Source organism: Jaculus jaculus, chromosome 1 (assembly GCF_020740685.1).
Source record: "Jaculus jaculus isolate mJacJac1 chromosome 1, mJacJac1.mat.Y.cur, whole genome shotgun sequence".
In the NCBI taxonomy this organism is placed as follows: domain Eukaryota; kingdom Metazoa; phylum Chordata; class Mammalia; order Rodentia; family Dipodidae; genus Jaculus; species Jaculus jaculus.
The window spans coordinates 142,917,062-142,933,319 of record NC_059102.1 but is presented as its reverse complement, the minus strand read 5'-3'; the positions used below and the strand labels follow the sequence as shown (position 1 = coordinate 142,933,319).

General features: G+C 48.8%; 2 protein-coding genes across 9 annotated transcripts in view; both read right to left on the bottom strand.

The window, feature by feature from the left end:
- Phyhd1 (phytanoyl-CoA dioxygenase domain containing 1) overlaps positions 1-9,876 on the bottom strand; it is a 28,049-nt gene extending 18,173 nt beyond the window's left edge. For 3 of the 6 annotated variants that reach the window (XM_045147247.1, XM_045147272.1, XM_045147280.1), the window contains exon 1: positions 9,745-9,876. In XM_045147247.1, coding sequence (XP_045003182.1) covers positions 9,745-9,780 — 36 coding nt within the window. In that variant the 5' untranslated portion in view covers positions 9,781-9,876. Of the gene's footprint in view, positions 1-3,625; positions 4,436-9,744 lie in introns of those variants that run through there. The other 3 variants (XM_004671786.2, XM_045147286.1, XM_045147264.1) reach the window with 3 other exon arrangements.
- Positions 9,281-16,258, bottom strand: part of Lrrc8a (leucine rich repeat containing 8 VRAC subunit A) — a 40,296-nt gene continuing 33,318 nt past the window's right edge. For all 3 annotated transcript variants that reach the window (XM_004671788.2, XM_045147235.1, XM_045147229.1), the window contains exon 4: positions 9,281-10,369. In XM_004671788.2, the coding sequence (XP_004671845.1) occupies positions 10,094-10,369 (276 nt within the window). In that variant the 3' untranslated portion in view covers positions 9,281-10,093. The remainder of the gene's footprint in view (positions 10,370-16,258) is intronic.

Below are 16,258 nucleotides of genomic sequence, written 5' to 3'. Positions count from 1 at the left end.
CGTCTTTAATACCACCACCACCAATTTCCTTACTGTCAAATGAGCACCAGGCTTTACAGAACCCTCTCTAGAAACAGCTCTCGGGTCCCACCACACGCCATCAACCTCGTGTGGCCGAGCACACACTGCTGCCTCCGCCTCTTTAACACGAGTGAGTCACAAAGCCAAAGCCTCTGAACGCCCTGTTTGGGGGTCTCTCATGACCACACAGACTGTGAGTGTGCCCCATGTCCCAAAATGTTCTCTCAAACTGTCCTCTGTAGTTTCAGAGCTCAGACCACCAATGAACAGCTTCCTCAACTGTTCTGGTTATTTTGAATCATGGTTCCCACCCCGCCCCCACACCGTGGCGATGGATGGTTGGAGTCAGGCTGGGGATGACAGGGTGGTGGTTTTACCTCCATTTTGAGCCCCACCTTTTTTTAAAAAATATTTTATTTATTTATGAGAGAGAATGGTCACGCCAGGGCCTCTAGCCACTGCATATGAACTCCAGACACATTTGCCCCCTTGTGCATCTGGCTTACGTGGGTCCTGGGGAATCAAACCCAGGTCCTTAGGCTTTGCAGGCAAATGCTTTAATCTCTAAGCCGTTTCCCAGTCCCCCCACCTTTTATTTTATTTATTTATTTTTTTTTTTGAGGTAGGGTTTCACTCTAGGCCAGGCTGACCTGGAATTCACTATGCAGCCTCAGGGCAGCCTTGAACTCACGGTAATCTTCCTACCTCTGCCTCCTGAGTGCTGGGATTAAAGGCATGCGCCACCATGATGGCTCCCACCTTTTTTTTTTTTTTAATGTGAGAGATTGAGAGAGAGAGAGAGAATTAGTACACCAGGGCCTCTGGCCACTACAAGTGAACTCCAAACACATGCACCTCTGTGTGTGCTTGCTTCCTTGTGTGTCTGTCTTACATAGGACCTGGAGATTCAAATATGAGTCTTTTAGGTTTCACAGGCAAGTGCCTTGACCACTAAATCATCTCTACAGCCTTATATTTTATATATATATTTTACTTTATTTATTTTTTTGAGGTAGGGTCTCCCTCTAGCCCAGGCTGACTTGGAATTCACTACGTAGTTTCAGGATGGCCTCAAACTCATGGCAATCCTCCTACCTCTGCCTCCCGAGTGCTGGGATTAAAGGCATGTGGCACGCCAAGCTTTTTTATTTTATTTTGTTTTTGGAGGTTGAGTCTCACTCTAGCCCAGGCTGTCCTGGAATTGTCTGTAGTCTCCGGGTGGCCTTGAACTCATGGCAATCCTCCTACCTCTGACTCCTGAATGCTGGGACTAAAGGCGTGTGTCACCATGCCTGGCTTTATGTTTGACAGTTTCAGGAACTGTAGATATGTTTATGAGCATGCTAGCCAAATGCCTGCCCTTACACAGCTTACAGTCTGGTACAGATCATTATCACAGCGGTTAAGTGCACTGTCCCATATTATGCTGAGCACAGTGATGGGGGGCAGGCTTTGAGAACTAAGGGCAGAGCCTGAAATGTAAACCAGATAAAAGGAGAAGGTTCTCAGAGCAGCTCTGGGGAAGGAGTATGTAAGGGGGAGCATAGGCCATCAGGAAGCCAAAAAAGGAAGGAAGGGAGGGAGGAAGGAAGGAAAGAAGGAAGGTGGAAAGAAAAAAGAAAAAGAGAAAGGGGGAGGGAGGAAGAAAGAACTGGGTGTGGTGGTGCATGCTTTTAATCCTTGCATTCAGAAGGATCACCATGAATTCAAATCTACCCTGAAACTACATCATGAATTCCAAGTCATCCTGGGCTAGAGTGAGATCTCAGAAAGAGAGAGAGATCTCCATGAGTTCAAGGTCACCCTGAGAATACATAGTAAATTTCAGGTCAACCTGGGTTAAAATGAGACCTTACCTCAAAAAACTTATATAAACTGGGTGGTGGCACACGCTTTTAATCCCAGCACTAGGGAAGCAGAGGTAGGAGTTTTGCCATGAGTTCAAGACCAGTTTGAGACTACATAGTGAATTCCAGGTCAGCCTGTGCTACAGTGAGACCCTACCTCAAAAAAAAAATTTTTTTTTTTTTTTGGTTTTTCGAGGTAGGGTCTCACTCTGGTCCAGGCTGACCTGGAATTAACTCTGTCATCTCAGGGTGGCCTTGAACTCATGGCAATCCTACCTCTGCCTCCCGAGTGCTGGGATTAAAGGCGTGCGCCACCATGCCCGGCTCAAAAAAAAAATTTTTTTTAATTTTTAAAAAAGTGTGTATGTGGGGGGGAGTCTGGAGGCTTAGTGGTTAAGGCATTTGCCTGCAAAGTTATAGGACCCAGGTTTGATTCCCTAGGACCCAAGTTAGTTAGCCAGATGCACAAGGGGGCACATGCTCTGGAGTTCGTTTGTAGTGGCTGGGGGCCCTGGTGCACCCATTTTTCCTCTTTCTCCCTCTTTCTGTGTCAGATAAATAGAGAAAAAAATTTAAAATATGTATATATAAAGGGATCGGTGAGATGGCTCAATGGATAAAGCACCTGGAAGCATGAGCTCAGATCCCCAGAATGCATGGAAAAAATCTGTATGCCGTGGTAGGCCACTGTGATCCCAGCACACCTACAGTGTGAAGGGAGGCAGAGACAGGATATTACTCAAGTCTCTCCCAAGAAGTTCTGAGGCCAGCTAGCCTAGTGAACACACTTGTGAACTACAAAAGCCCCTGCCTCAAACAGGCTGGAAGGCGAGAAACACTGGAAGTTGTCCTCCTTAGGGATGAGGGGGAGTAGAGATGTATATACAGATATACCCATTGAGTTTTGTTTAATGACAGCAATGCAATGGGAATAGTTAGCCAGGCATGTAGGAAGGGTGTCAGGGATGGAACCCAGGGCCTTGAGCAAGCATCCTACTACTGAGCTTCACCCTTGACCCCAGGTTGGACTTTGAGACAGATTCTAGAGCTAAATACCAAGATATTTAAAAATTTTTGTATGTTTGGCTTTTTGTTTTTCATTTTTCCAGGTAGCCTTTCTGTAGCCTCAGGATGGCCTTGAACTCATATTGATCGTCCTGCTTCTGCCTCCCAAGTGCTGGGATTAAAGGTGTGTGCCACCACGCCTGGCTTAATTTTTATTTATTATTATTACTATGAGAGAGAGAATGAATATGGGCATGCCAGGGCCTTCAGCCACTGTAAACAAACTTCATACGCATATGCCACCATAGGCATCTGGCTTATGTGGGTTGAGGAATCAAACCTGGGTTCTTAGGTATTGAAGGCAAGTGCCTTAATTGCTATGCCATCTCTCTAGCCCTAAATACCAAAATATTAACAAGCTTGGAATGTGAATTTCTGTCTGGTTATAGCATGTATTGCACTGATAAACCCATGAATTAGGCTTCCATTTTGGGACTGACAGTGGCTCTGGAAGCTGGCCCCATCCCCACTTGACTTCTCTGACCCCCCAACCCATGATTTGTAGTTTCTCTCTCTCTTCACCCTACTCCGCCCCTGGTCTTGTGACATGCACGCCTCGAGAGCATGCACAGAAGTTAGAGCTTGTGCCTGGGAACCTATCCTTCTGTAAAATGGCTGGGATGCTAGAGTTCAAGGGCTACCAGAGGTCTGCCCCCCACTTTAGCTGATCCTCCCAGCCCACAGACCCCTACCTTCTGGAGTTGTGAGGGGCTCAGGCAGGCCATGGGGACACTGCAGGACACTGGTGGCTCTCGGTACTGCCTCCAGGACTGGAGAGGAGAAAGTTCAGAAGGGGAGGGTGGCTGGAAGCCAAGGAGGACTTAACTCTTCCCTATCTGGAGACCACTTACTCCCAGACAACGCCCTCACAAAACACACCCCGGCTAGCCTATGGCTTCCATTCTGGCCGCTGGCCCCTCTCTCATTTCTGCTCCTGAAAGTGGACCTGGCCTCTTGTTCCAGGCCAGCACCACCCTCCCCGTTACTCCAGGATCAGCCTGAACTTATTCCCTTCATGCTGCATATGCTTGCTTCTGTGCTCCTCAGAGTTTCTAATATCTGCTCCTGGCTAGCTGCTTACGAGGTGCCAGGAACTGTGTCCTGGTAGTGCTAAGCAGACAGTGGGCAGCCAGGGGACATTAGGTCACAGTCCAGGTGACACCACTAGCTGTGACTCTGGTGAATACCCCCTGGGAGCCTCAAGTGAGGAAAGTGAAGATTAGAAAGTTTCCAGTCCCCAAGGCCACAGCTATCAGTATTGACATCTGTGTAGCAAAAAGATCTGGGGGATTTGAGGTTCAGGCCCTGAATGACTTTGCATTCCAAAAGTAGAAGGGGTCCTGAGAAGATAACTGTGTGGGCCTCTCCAGCTCTAACCTCAAGCACTCCAGGTCCTGGGAGGAGGACTATAAAGGGGACTTGAGGGGCAATTTAGAAATTGAGGCCTGGAGGAGCCAGGTATGGCGCATGCCTTTAATCCCAGCACTCAGGAGGCAGAGGTAGGAGGATTGCAGTGAGTTCAAGGCCAGCCTAAGACTACATAGTGAATACCAGGAGACCCTATCTTGAAAAACCAAAAAAAAAAAAAAAAAAAAAGAAAAGAAAAGAAAAGAAAAGAAAAGAAAAGAAACGAAACAGAAGCTTGGAGCCTCCTCATGAGGGAGGCAGGAGATGGCTCCAGCTCCCCTCTCAGACCCAGCCTGTTTGGCATCTCCAGCGGGGCTGGCCAGGCAGTCAGAACACCTGCTGGCTCTGCAGCTGACAGGGCCACGGGGCTGTGAAAAACTGCTCACTGGCCTTCCCAGAAATGTCTCTTTGAACAGCCAAGGGACAGAGTGTCTCAGGAATGAGCAAGGGGACACTGCTCAGTACTCAAGAGACTTGGCCCCGGGTCAAGTGTTTTCTGGGCCACTGCACTGAGAGCTGCTGCTTTGTCTAGGCTGTCCAGGCTTCTAGAAGGCCAGGGAAGGCTGAGCCCACTGGGCCCCTGAGGCTGATGGGAGTTCTGAGAGGTTGGATTCAGCGCAGAGGCAAGAGACAAAATCTGTAGAGTCATCGAGCAGCCCAAGTTCCGAGCAGAGCTAGGACTTTCTGATGCAACCAGCTGCTTAAAAGAGACACCAATCCAGTGTCAGAAACATAAAGGGGCCCAGAATGCTGAGCCAGCAATAGCCTGGGGACCCCAGCAAGGGCGGGGCTCAGTGAAGCAGCCCGGATCCCAGACCTTACCTTCTGCGTTTTGTGACAACCAAAGAGCCTCTTGGGAGCAGAAAGGAGGAGGAACCCTTCACCACTGATAAGGAGCCTGGCACACAGGAAGTATCTTCTAACCCACTCACCCAGTGTTAGCAGAGCTCTTCAAAGTAGATAGAGCATGAAGAGTTTTGGTTTCTTCTTCTGTTTTTTGGTTTTTTGTTTTTTTTTTCTTTTTTCCCAAGGTGGGGTGTCTAGCTAGGCTGACCTGGAATTCACTATGTAGTCTCAGGGTGGCCTCGAACTCATGGTGCTTCTCCTACCTCTGCCTCCCAAGTGCTGGGATTAAAGGCGTGCGCCACCACACCCGGCTCTTCTTTTTAATTATTTTGAGCTTCTCCAAGCTTTCCAACTGGCTGTTGTAACTACAGGGCAGACCACTGCTGTGGTTTTAAGCAGAGGGAAGAGGACTTGGGTGAGGGGTTAAGGAAGGAGGACAGGCCATTCTGCTGGCTTTGCGAAGGGGGTGGGCGGTGCTTTCACATCACTGTTTTTTCCAGAAGCTAACCAGTTCCAGATTGAACTCTGGGCTCTAGGGCATTGGCATCTGAGGTTCCCAGGCTGGGGGAGGGACAGTTGGTTCCACATCAGACAGAAGAGAAAATCATCCATTGTGGAGACACAAAAAAGTGGTGAGTTATACCAGGTGTGGTGGCTCACTCTTAATCTCAGCACTCAGGAGGCTGTGGTAGGAGGACTGCAGTGAGCTCGATCAAGGACAACCTGGGCTACAAAGATTCCAGGTCAGCCTGGGCTTGTGTGAGATCTTGTCTCAAAAACAAACGAGCAGGGCTGGAGAGATGGCTAGTGATTAGAGGTGCTTGCTTGCAAAGCTTGATTCCTCAGTACTCAAGTAAAACCAGATACACAAAGTGGTACATGCATCTGGAATTTGTCTGCTGTGGCAAGAGGTTCTGCCTGGCATGCCTATTCTCTCTCTGCTTACAAATAAATAAAATTTATTTTAAAAAGGCAAAAGAAGGACTGGAGAGATGGCTCAGTGGCTAAGTGCTTGCCTGTGAAGCCTAAGGACTCTAGTTTTAGGCTCGTTTCTCCAGGAAGCACGTTAGCCAGATGCAAGAGGGAACGCATGTGTCTGGAGTTCGTTTGCAGTGGCTGGAAGACCTGGCGTACCCATTTCTCTGTCTGTTGCTGTTAAATAAATAAATAAAAATTAAAAAAAATTTAAAATGGCAAAAGAAGCCAGGCATGGTGGCACATGCTTTTAATCCCAGCACTCAGAAGGCAGAGGTAGGAGTATCGCCATGAGTTCAAGGCCACCCTGAGACTACATAGTGAATTCCAGGTCAGCCTGGGCTAGAGTGAGATCATACCTGGGAAAAACAATAACAAAAAGTTTCTACTTAATAATAATAGGGCTGGAGAAATGGCTCATTGGTTAAGGTATTGCCCATAAGGCCTAAGGATTGAGGTTCAAATCCCCAGTACCCATGTAAAACCAGATGCACAAAGTGGCTCATGTATCTGGAGTTTGTTTGCAGCAGCTGGAGGCCCTGATGCACCCATTCTTTCTTTTTGCTTGCAAATAAATAGTTTTTTGTTTTTATTTGTTTGAGAGAGAGAGAGAAAGAGGCAGAGAGAGAGAAAATGGGCACACTAGGGCCTCCAGCCACTGCAAAGAAACTCCAGATGCATGCGCTGCCACCTTGTGCATCTGGCTTACATGGGTCCTGGGGAACTGAACCTGGGTCCTTTGGCTTTGCAGGCAAGCATCTTAACTGATATGCCATCCCACTAGCCCATATAAATAATTTTTATTTTATTTTTTTGAGGTAGGGTTTCACTCTAGTCCAGGCTGACCTGGAATTCATTATGTAGTCTTCAGGGTGGCCTCGAACTCATGGTGATCCTCCTACCTCTGCCTCCCAAGTGCTGGGATTAAAGGTGTGCACCACCATATAAATGCCATATAAGTGCCCAGCTCATATAAAAATTTAAAATTTATTTATTTATTTATTTGAGAGAGAAGTAAAGAGGGAGGGAGGGAGAGAGAGAATGGGCATTACAGGGCCTCCAGCCACTGCAAACAAATGACAGATGCATGTGCCCCCTTGTGCATTTGGCTTACATGGGTCCTGGAGAATTGAACTGGGATACTTTGGCTTTTCAGGCACATGCCTTAACCACTAAGCCATCTCTCCAGCCCATAAATAATTTTTAAAAAGCAAAATAATAGGGCTGGAGAGATGGCTTAGTGGTTAAGGTGCTTGCCTGTGAAGCCTAAGGACCTAGGTTCAATTCCCCCAGAACCCATGTAAGCCATATCCACATGGTGACACATGTGTCTGGGGTTAGTTTGCAGTGGCTAGAGGCCCTGGTGCATCCATTCTCTCTAATATTTATTTTTAAATGTACTGCACAGCTCTGTCAACCTCTTTGAGCCTCTGCACTTGACTCCAGTCCCTTCAGCAGACCCCGGGTCAGGCTTCCAATGGTGACTCTTAGTGCTATCGCTACAGAAGCTGGGGGGCTTGCTGCTGGAATTACAAGGGACCTTTAGCAGCGTGGAGCAGAAATCCCTAGTGCACAGATGAGGATATGGATGGAGGTCACAGAGGGGAAGGGACCTGCCCAGCTTCATGCATAAAGGTGACTGAACTCAGACAAGAACCCACACTAGGGCTGGAGAGATGGCTTAGCGGTTAAGCGCTTGCCTGTGAAGCCTAAGGACCCCGGTTCGAGGCTCGGTTCCCCAGGTCCCACGTTAGCCAGATGCACAAGGGGGCGCACGCGTCTGGAGTTCGTTTGCAGAGGCTGGAAGCCCTGGCATGCCCATTCTCTCTCTCTCCCTCTATCTGTCTTTCTCTGTGTGTCTGTCACTCTCAAATAAATAAATAAATAATGAACAAAAAATATTTTTTTAAAAAAAAAACCCACACTACCATCTCTCATTCCTGTAGCCTATTCCAGTCCTAAACTATCAAAGCTCATGAGGACTGAAAACATAAGCAACTGGGACAATAGAAAATGTGCTGGGCCAGGACCCACGCCTGGCATATCTGGGTACTTCATCCAGCCTGTACCCTTCAGCAACTACTCAAAGGAGCTCCAAGTTTTAGAGGGCAAAAGAGATGAGCAGAGCTATTCTGTAGGCAGTACCCAAGAAGTGGTCCTTCAACAGGGCCCAGCAGGGTTCAGAGAAGTGAGGGGTACCCCACCCTCAGCCCCGTGGCATGGAGACCACCAAGGCTACATGGTGTTATTATATTTATTTATATTTGAACGGAGTCTGTGCGTTCAGACCCACAGGTAACGGATTGCTTCGTGGCTGTCAGAGGCTAGTGTGCATTACTGAGGGTTACATCCAATGACGCGACGCAGAGAACACAGACAGAGACAGACAGAATCATTAAGACAAGAGACGCTAAAACGTGCCTTAGTGTCCACGTGATTGATCTAAGGCGGGGACCCTTCTAAAGTGGGGATCCGAGTGATTGATCTAAAGCGGGTGGCTTCCCGCCACCAGGCGCTGTGTGAACTATGTGCAAACCGGGCGCCAGGGACGGAAACTGGCTTGGAACCAAAACCTAGGGAGCTTGCCTTCCCTGTGGTGACCTTTCTATGCCCAAACTGCCTCTAAATGTCTGCACTTCATGAAGGACCAGATGGTGACAAGGCCAGTGGAAGCAGTGGAGGCGAATAGTGGCACTGAGCAAACCCACAACATGGGAGGTGGGCAGAGTCCGAGCAAAGCAGCTCCTCTTGGCTCCTTAACACTGTGCAAGGAGGGTAGGGCGAGGCGGGTGGGAAGGGGAGGTGGAGCACCTTTCATCTGGGGATTAGCTGACCCAGAGTCTCCTCCCTTCTTGGCAACTCCAGAACATTCCCTTTGGCTGACAGCCACAGAAATGAGTGCCTGCCAAGACCCATGGAGGAGAAACAAAACAAGACACCAAAAAAAAAAAAAAAAAAAAAAAAACCCTAAAAACCCAAAAAACAAACAAAAATAAAAGTTCGGCCCCAGGAGGGGACAGGAACAAACAGAACTCCTAGACTAAGGTCATACCAGAATACCAGATGACATCCTGCACCCACACTCCAGGGAAAGGAAATACAATTCAAAGTCTTGCTGCTTTGCTCAAGGGAAATGGGACCCCACCCTGAGACTCCAATTCACTGGCCTTTATAGTGTCTTTTTTTTTTTAAAGTTTTTTTTTTCCTCTTTTTAATACCCAAGCCATTATTTTTCAAAACTTAAAAAAACAAACAAACAAAAAATTTGCTTGATAAAAAAAGATTTCTAAAATTGCTTCGAAAACTGATGGGACACGCCCCAGGCCTTTCTACTTGGGAGGCCTGGTCTCCCATGGGCTTTGCTGCTGAGCCCAACTAGTGCCACTATGGTGGCTGTTCTGCAGTTGGCTTGCCCTGTACCACTGTGCCCAGCTGGGTGGGCACTTATCCTTTGTCAGCATTGCCCAGAAGGATAAGGGGAAATACTGCCACGTTACTTAAACATCTCCCATGGAGCAAAGCCTTTCTTGGGAATGTGTAAGTTATCTAGAGGAAGGAGATGGGAAATGGAGGAAATAAATACCAAAGAACTAAGTTGCTGTCTCCGGACCTCTGGCATCAATTCAGTTTCTGAGGCAGAGATGGCATCAAGGGTAGAGACCCTGATTGTCCAAATACTGCTCTCTGAGACTGGCTAGTTTCTGGTCTCTTCGGCAGATACCTGCCCTGGGGGCATGAGTCTCAGAGGAAGAAAAGGGACCAGCCCCTCAGCTCCTGTCCTCTGTTCTGGCCCAGTTCATGCCCAGCCTGGGCTCTGCCTGGCTGGACCTTGGCGGGCTGTCCAGCAGTCCTGGGACGGGGGGCAAGGCTGTTTGCCTGGCCTGTGGTCGTGCTGGGGGGTGCCCCCGCTGCTGGCTGTTCCATGAGCCTGCTCAGGCCTGCTCCTTGTCAGCCCTCCAGAGCCGCTCCTTCACCTCGGGCGGCAGCGTGTTGAACAGGTCCTCCTCCACCACCAGGCCGCTGCGCTTGAGCAGCGGACACTCGCCCAGCTCTACAGGCAGGCACTCCAGCCGATTGCCCCGCAGCTCGATCTGTGTCAGGTTGGTCAGCTCACCCACTCTTGAGGGCAGCGACTGCAGCACGTTGTTGCCCAGGTGGAGGGCGCGCAGCTTCCTGCACTGGAAGAGCTCTGGAGGGAGTGTCTCGATCTGCAAGAAGGAGCAGAGGGTCAGGGTGAGGGGCATGAAGCGGGGGACAAACCCCCAAATCTTCCCTCTCTCACTACCCTCTCTGCTCCCCACTTCAGTGCCTTAGCCACCTGTACATAGGTCTGTCTCTGTAGTCATTTCCTTCCAGGAGTTTTCCTTGATATCAAGGGTCCCATGGAACCTCCTGCCTCTCTTCAATGTGCCAATCCTTCAGGACTGTGAGCACTAAGACAGCAGGGTGCCTCTGCCTAGCACGTATTGGTAGGGCCTCAGCAGGGGGTCAAGCTCTTGGTTGACTCTGCCTGGATTAAGAATGGCTTCAATTTTTTTTTTTTTTTTCAAGGTAGGTTCTCGCTCTAGCCCAGGCTGATTTGAAATTCACTATGTAGTCTCAGGCTGGCCTCGAACTCACAGGGATCCTCCTATCTCTGCCTGTCAAGTGCTGGGATTAAAGGTATTTGTCACCATGTCTGGTTTTTAAAAACAAAAACAAACAAACAAAAAATTTAGGGGCTAGAGAGATGGCTTAGTGGTTAAGGCGTTTGCCTGCAAAGCCAAAGGACCCAGATTCCATTTACCAGGACACAACATAAAGCCAGATACACAAGGTAGTACATGCATCTGGACTTTGTTTGCAGTGGCTAGAGGTCCTGGAGCACCTATTATGTCTGTTTCTCTCTCTCAAATAATAAAATATTTTACCTGGGTGTGGTGGCACATGCCTTTAATCCCAGCATTTGGGAGGCAGAGGTAGGAGGATCGCCATGAGTTCAAGGCCACCCTGAGACTACATCGTGAATTCCAGGTCAGCCTGGGCTAGAGGGAAACCATACCTCGAAAAACAAACAAACAAACAAAAAATAAAAGCGTTTTAAAAATCTGAATTAAGCCGGGCGTGGTGGCATACGCTTTTAATCCCAGCACTCGGGAGGCAGAGGTGGAAGGATCACCATGAGTTCGAGGCCACTCTGAAACTACAAAGTTAATTCCAGGTCAGCCTGGACTAGAGTGAGACCTTGCCTTGAAATACAAAAACAAACAAAGAAATCTGAATTAGCTGGGCGTGGTGGCGCACGTCTTTAATCCCAGCACTCGGAAGGCAGAGGTAGGAGGATTGCCATGAGTTCAAGGCCACCCTGAGATGACAGAGTTAATTCCAGGTCAGCCTGGACCAGAGTGAGACCCTACCTCGAAAAAACAAAAAACAAACAAACAAACAAAAAAAAAAAACTGAATTAAAAAATTATTTATTTATATGCTGATAGAAGAGAAACATAGCCCACACCAAGATTTTAAAAATATTTTTACTTATTTGTTTGTAAGCTGAGAGACAGAGAGAATGGGTGCACCATGGCCTCCAGTTGCTGCAAATCTCTTCAGATGCATGCAGCATTTTGCATATCTGGCTAAGATTCTTAGGGGTACTGAGAAATCAAACTTGGGTCATTAGGCTTTGCAAGCAAGTGCCTTAACTGAAGAGCCATCTCTCCAGCCCAAGAACGGTTTCTGATGCACAAAGTGGCATATGCATCTGTGTGCTATGGCAGAAGGCCCTGGTGTACCCATATACCCTCTATCTGCCTCTTTCTTGCTCTCTCAAGTAAACAAAATTATTAAAAAAAAAGAAAAAGCCAGGTGTGGTGACACACGTCTTTAATCCCAGCACTCGGGAGGCAGAGGTAGGAGGACTGCCATGAGTTCAATGCCACCCTGTGACTACATAGTGAATTTCAAGTCTAGCCTGGGCTAGAGTAGATCCTACTTCGAAAAACCAAAATCAAAACCAAAAAAAAAAAAAAAAGATAGATAGATAGGTAAGTAGAAAGAAAGAAAAGAATATAGTTCCTGAATGCAGAACCAGCGTGCTAAGAAAATTCTGCCCTAACTCACTGATAAGGTGAGAACCCTAGTTGCTCCACTTCTTCAGGGCCTGGTTTCCTTGTCAGTCAAGTGACAGGGTGAATGTGGGTTCTGGGAGCCCAGTACTGGTCACTCAGAGAATTGGCCAAATAGGAGTAACAGTCAACACCCATGGGTGGCTTGCCATGCTCAGTACAAACACGGTTAACTCACTTGACTCACAGAGGCACCAGTAATTCTCTGTGAATACTTTTCCATTCTACAAATAGGAAAAAGGCTGGAAGAAGTTGATTTGCCCCGAGGTTCAGCATGTAAACGGTGATGACATTAGGACTTAAATGTGGATCAACAGAAATGCTCTGTGCACTGTACAAGTGATGGCAAGAGCACACAACAAATGACAGGGTTGGACTAGGGACATACCATGTGTCCTGGCACAGAGGAAGTACCTCAAGGGTACCAGGGTGCCAGCCTCTTCCTTGCCCTTCTGTGAGCAATCAGCTACACACAGGAGTCCTTCCTGAGCCCATGTCCAAACGCTATCTGCTTCAGAGGATAGGTGAGGATGCACAATAACTACTCTCAATGGCTCTACCACTCTGCCCATCTTCTTGCTGAGGAATCTAAGGCCTGCAGAGGTGAAATACCACCTGACTGAGTGTTGGCCAGATCTTGAGAGGATGTAAGCCTGGCTTTTCCCCACTCACACCTGCACCATGTTCCTATGCTGCCTACCTCACTTTCCTCAGCTGTCTACCTGAAGAAACAAAGTGGGATTTGGCATGCCTCTCAGCTCAGACATTCCTGGCTAAGGAACTTTTTGCAGCTTTGGACCTCGGTCTCATAGGTACTGATTCCCAGTGAACAGCTCAGTCTTCCCAGCAGGGTACGTGCCATGCCATGAGATACAGTGGATGTGCTCAAGGAGATCTGAGGATACAAAGCTACCTCTGCTGTGGCCAGGGGTCAGGAATGGGGCAAGGTGGCTCTAAGGTCTGAAGTTCAGTGACAAGAAGGTCATAAACATACGGGAAGTGGATTCTACAGGACCTAGGGTCAGTCTTTCCAAAATGGCCACCTCTTCACCCCACCCTGTGATCTCCTCTGAAGACACTAAGTCAGGGACACTGGAAAAGGCCCTAGGCAATAAGCCAAAAAGCTGTGTCCAAATGGAATTGGCCCAACTCCAGAGACCCCTCCTCAAAAGTCCCCCTCCTCAGAAACCCCATGCTGCCTCCACCATTAGGTGCTCCCTGGACCCCAGAGAAAAGAAGGGATACATGACTCCCTGCCATGGCCAACACCTGTCCTTTAGACCTATCCTTCCCTCCCCAAGGGTCCCTAGTTCAGTGAAGGCTTAAAGAGTTTCCCTTCAATCCCAAACCCTGCTTCTTCAGGACCCACAATGGCTCCCCATCAGCACACAAATGACCTCAGGTCTAACTAGTCTTGGAAAAAGATGACCAGGAGCCTTTGGGCTATGCCATCATCCCATGGGCATCCTACTTTCCTGACCAACCATCTGGAAGGATGCTGTTTCTCTGCTCAGGACAGTCCAGCTCTGTCCTTCTGTCCAACCTTGACTCTGGCCAATCACCAGCTGATCCTACAGCTGTTCTCCTTTCGCTGATTCCCAGAGCACACGGGGCCACATGCTCCAATGTGACCTTCCTCTTCTGCCCTAACACTCGAAGCAAACCATGTCCTTCCTTGCCTCTCTCCTGGGTGACCATGCCAAAGACCCCTCTTTCACAAGCTGAGTGAAGATGACTCCTCAAGTTTCAGGTAGATGCAACATGGGCCCCAGGACGTCTTGGGAGCTCCAGGCCTCTGACACAGGACACATGTTCTCCCATAGGTCTCAACGACCCTCCATCTATTCAGCAGCTTATAAAGAAATCTTGAGTTGGGGGCTGGAGAGATGGCTTAGTGGTTAAGGCGCTTGTCTGCAAAGCCAAAGGACCCAGGGTTGATTCCCTAGGACACATGTAAGACAGATGAAGGAGTCTGGAGTTCGTCTGCAGTGGCTGAAGGCCCTGGCACACCCATTCTCTCTACCTGCCAAACTCTCTCTCAAACAAGGAAAATAAAAATAAAGTTTTAAAAAAAAAGAAACCAGCTGGGCATGGAGGTGCACACCTTTACTACCAGCCCTCGGGAGGCAGAGGTAGGAGGATAGCTGAGAGTTCCAGGCCACCCTGAGAATAGACAGTGAATTCCAGGTCAGCCTGGACTAGAGTGAAACTCTACCTCGAAAAACCAAAAGAAACCTTGCCAGGCGTGGTGCCACATGCTTTTAATCCTAGCTCTCGGGAGGCAGAAGTAGGAGGATCGCCATGAGTTCAAGGCTACCCTAAAACTACATAGGGAATTCCAGGTCAGCCTGGGCTATAGTGAGACCCTGCCTTGAAACTCCCCCCCGCCAAAAAAAAAAAAAAAAACAAGAAACCTTGAGTTGGTGCTGGAGAGATGATTTAGCTAGCAGTTAAGATGCTTGACTGCAAAGCCTATGGACTCAGGTTTGAGGCCCTAGTACCCACGTAAGCCAGATGTACAAGGTGGTACATGCAGTGGCTAGAGGCCTTGGTGCACCCATTCTCTCTCAAATAAATAAAAAAATATTTTAAAAAGAAACACTGAGGGCTGGAGATATGGCTTAGTGATTAAGCACTCGCTTATGAAGCCTAAGGACCCTGGTTCAAGGCTTGATTTCCCAGGTCCCATATAAGCCAGATGCCCAAGGGGGTACATGCATCTGACGTTCGTTTGTAGTGGCTGGAGGCCCTGGCATGCCCATTCTCTATCTGTCTGCCTCTTTCTCTTGTCTGTCGCTCTCAAATAAATAAGTCTCCCAGATCCATTCTTGTGTCTGTCTCTAGCATCCTTGGCCTGTTCAGGCCTCCCACCTCACTGTTGACCCTGCCTCTCAAACTCACGCCCTGCTGCACTAAGTTATTGAGGCAGGAAGTACAGCTCAGAGGCAGAACATGTACATGTTTGGCAAGTGTGAGACCCTGGGTTTAATCTCAAGCACCCCAACACAAAACAGAACAAAACAGAAAGTAAGCTTCCCACAACAGGACATCAGCTCCTTCATCCCTGCCATCAAGAGTACTTCTGGCAACACTGCTCCTCGTCAGGCACTGACTAAGAGCAAGGCCCTTGCAGCGTCACTTGTGGGCTGGCAAGGCGTCCAGACATTAAACAAATGAAGAGACACTGACACTGAAGTGAAGGACAGAAGCCTCGGGCGGCTCGGAGCACAGGGCTGCCTCTGCCCTCAGGGAAAAGTCCACATGCCATGGCAGTTCCTCATTGTGCCTCCCAGCCCAGCAAGAGCCTACACTCACTCTCCTCTTTGCCTGGTCACAGCCTCTGGTCCTTCAGGGTCAGGTGACGTCCCCTTTCATTTGGAGGCTCCTCTTCCCTGTGCCCCAGAAAAGCGCCAACTGCACCTGCTTCTTAGTGAGCCAGGGCCCTAGTCCACCACAGCTGGACTGGAATGTTCAGAAACCACTCCAAATGGGATCACTGAGTATACGAATGAATACCTCCTTGTGGAGGTATTCATTAGAAGTCGGGGGAAAGAGCACCCAGGTCCAAAGCAAGGCCACACGTGTCCCACCCTGCCCATAGTCCACAGTGGTTCACAAGGCCCCAGAGAGTGTAGGAAGGCGAATGCCTAAAAGGAGGGGCCTATCTAGCCTAAGCAAACTTTTTTCCCTATAAAGGCTTCTGGTGCTACAGGGGGGTGGGGACAGGATATGATTAAGCACTGTGCTAAGCAGGGTCTCCTTCCTGAACAGGGATGCATGCCTCTACAGCTGCTTTCCTGAGGGGTGACCTCAGCCAACAGGCATGACACTAACAGGCAAGCTTGGTGTGTGGACCCAGGTGTGGGGGGTAGGATAAGGAGGGCCTAGCCCAGCACCTGGGGCATAGCGGGTGTTTCAGGGTGGGTGACTAAGAGTCTGACCCAACTCCAGGGGTAACCACGCTCTAATGTGCCACAGCATCCCTCAGGCCCAG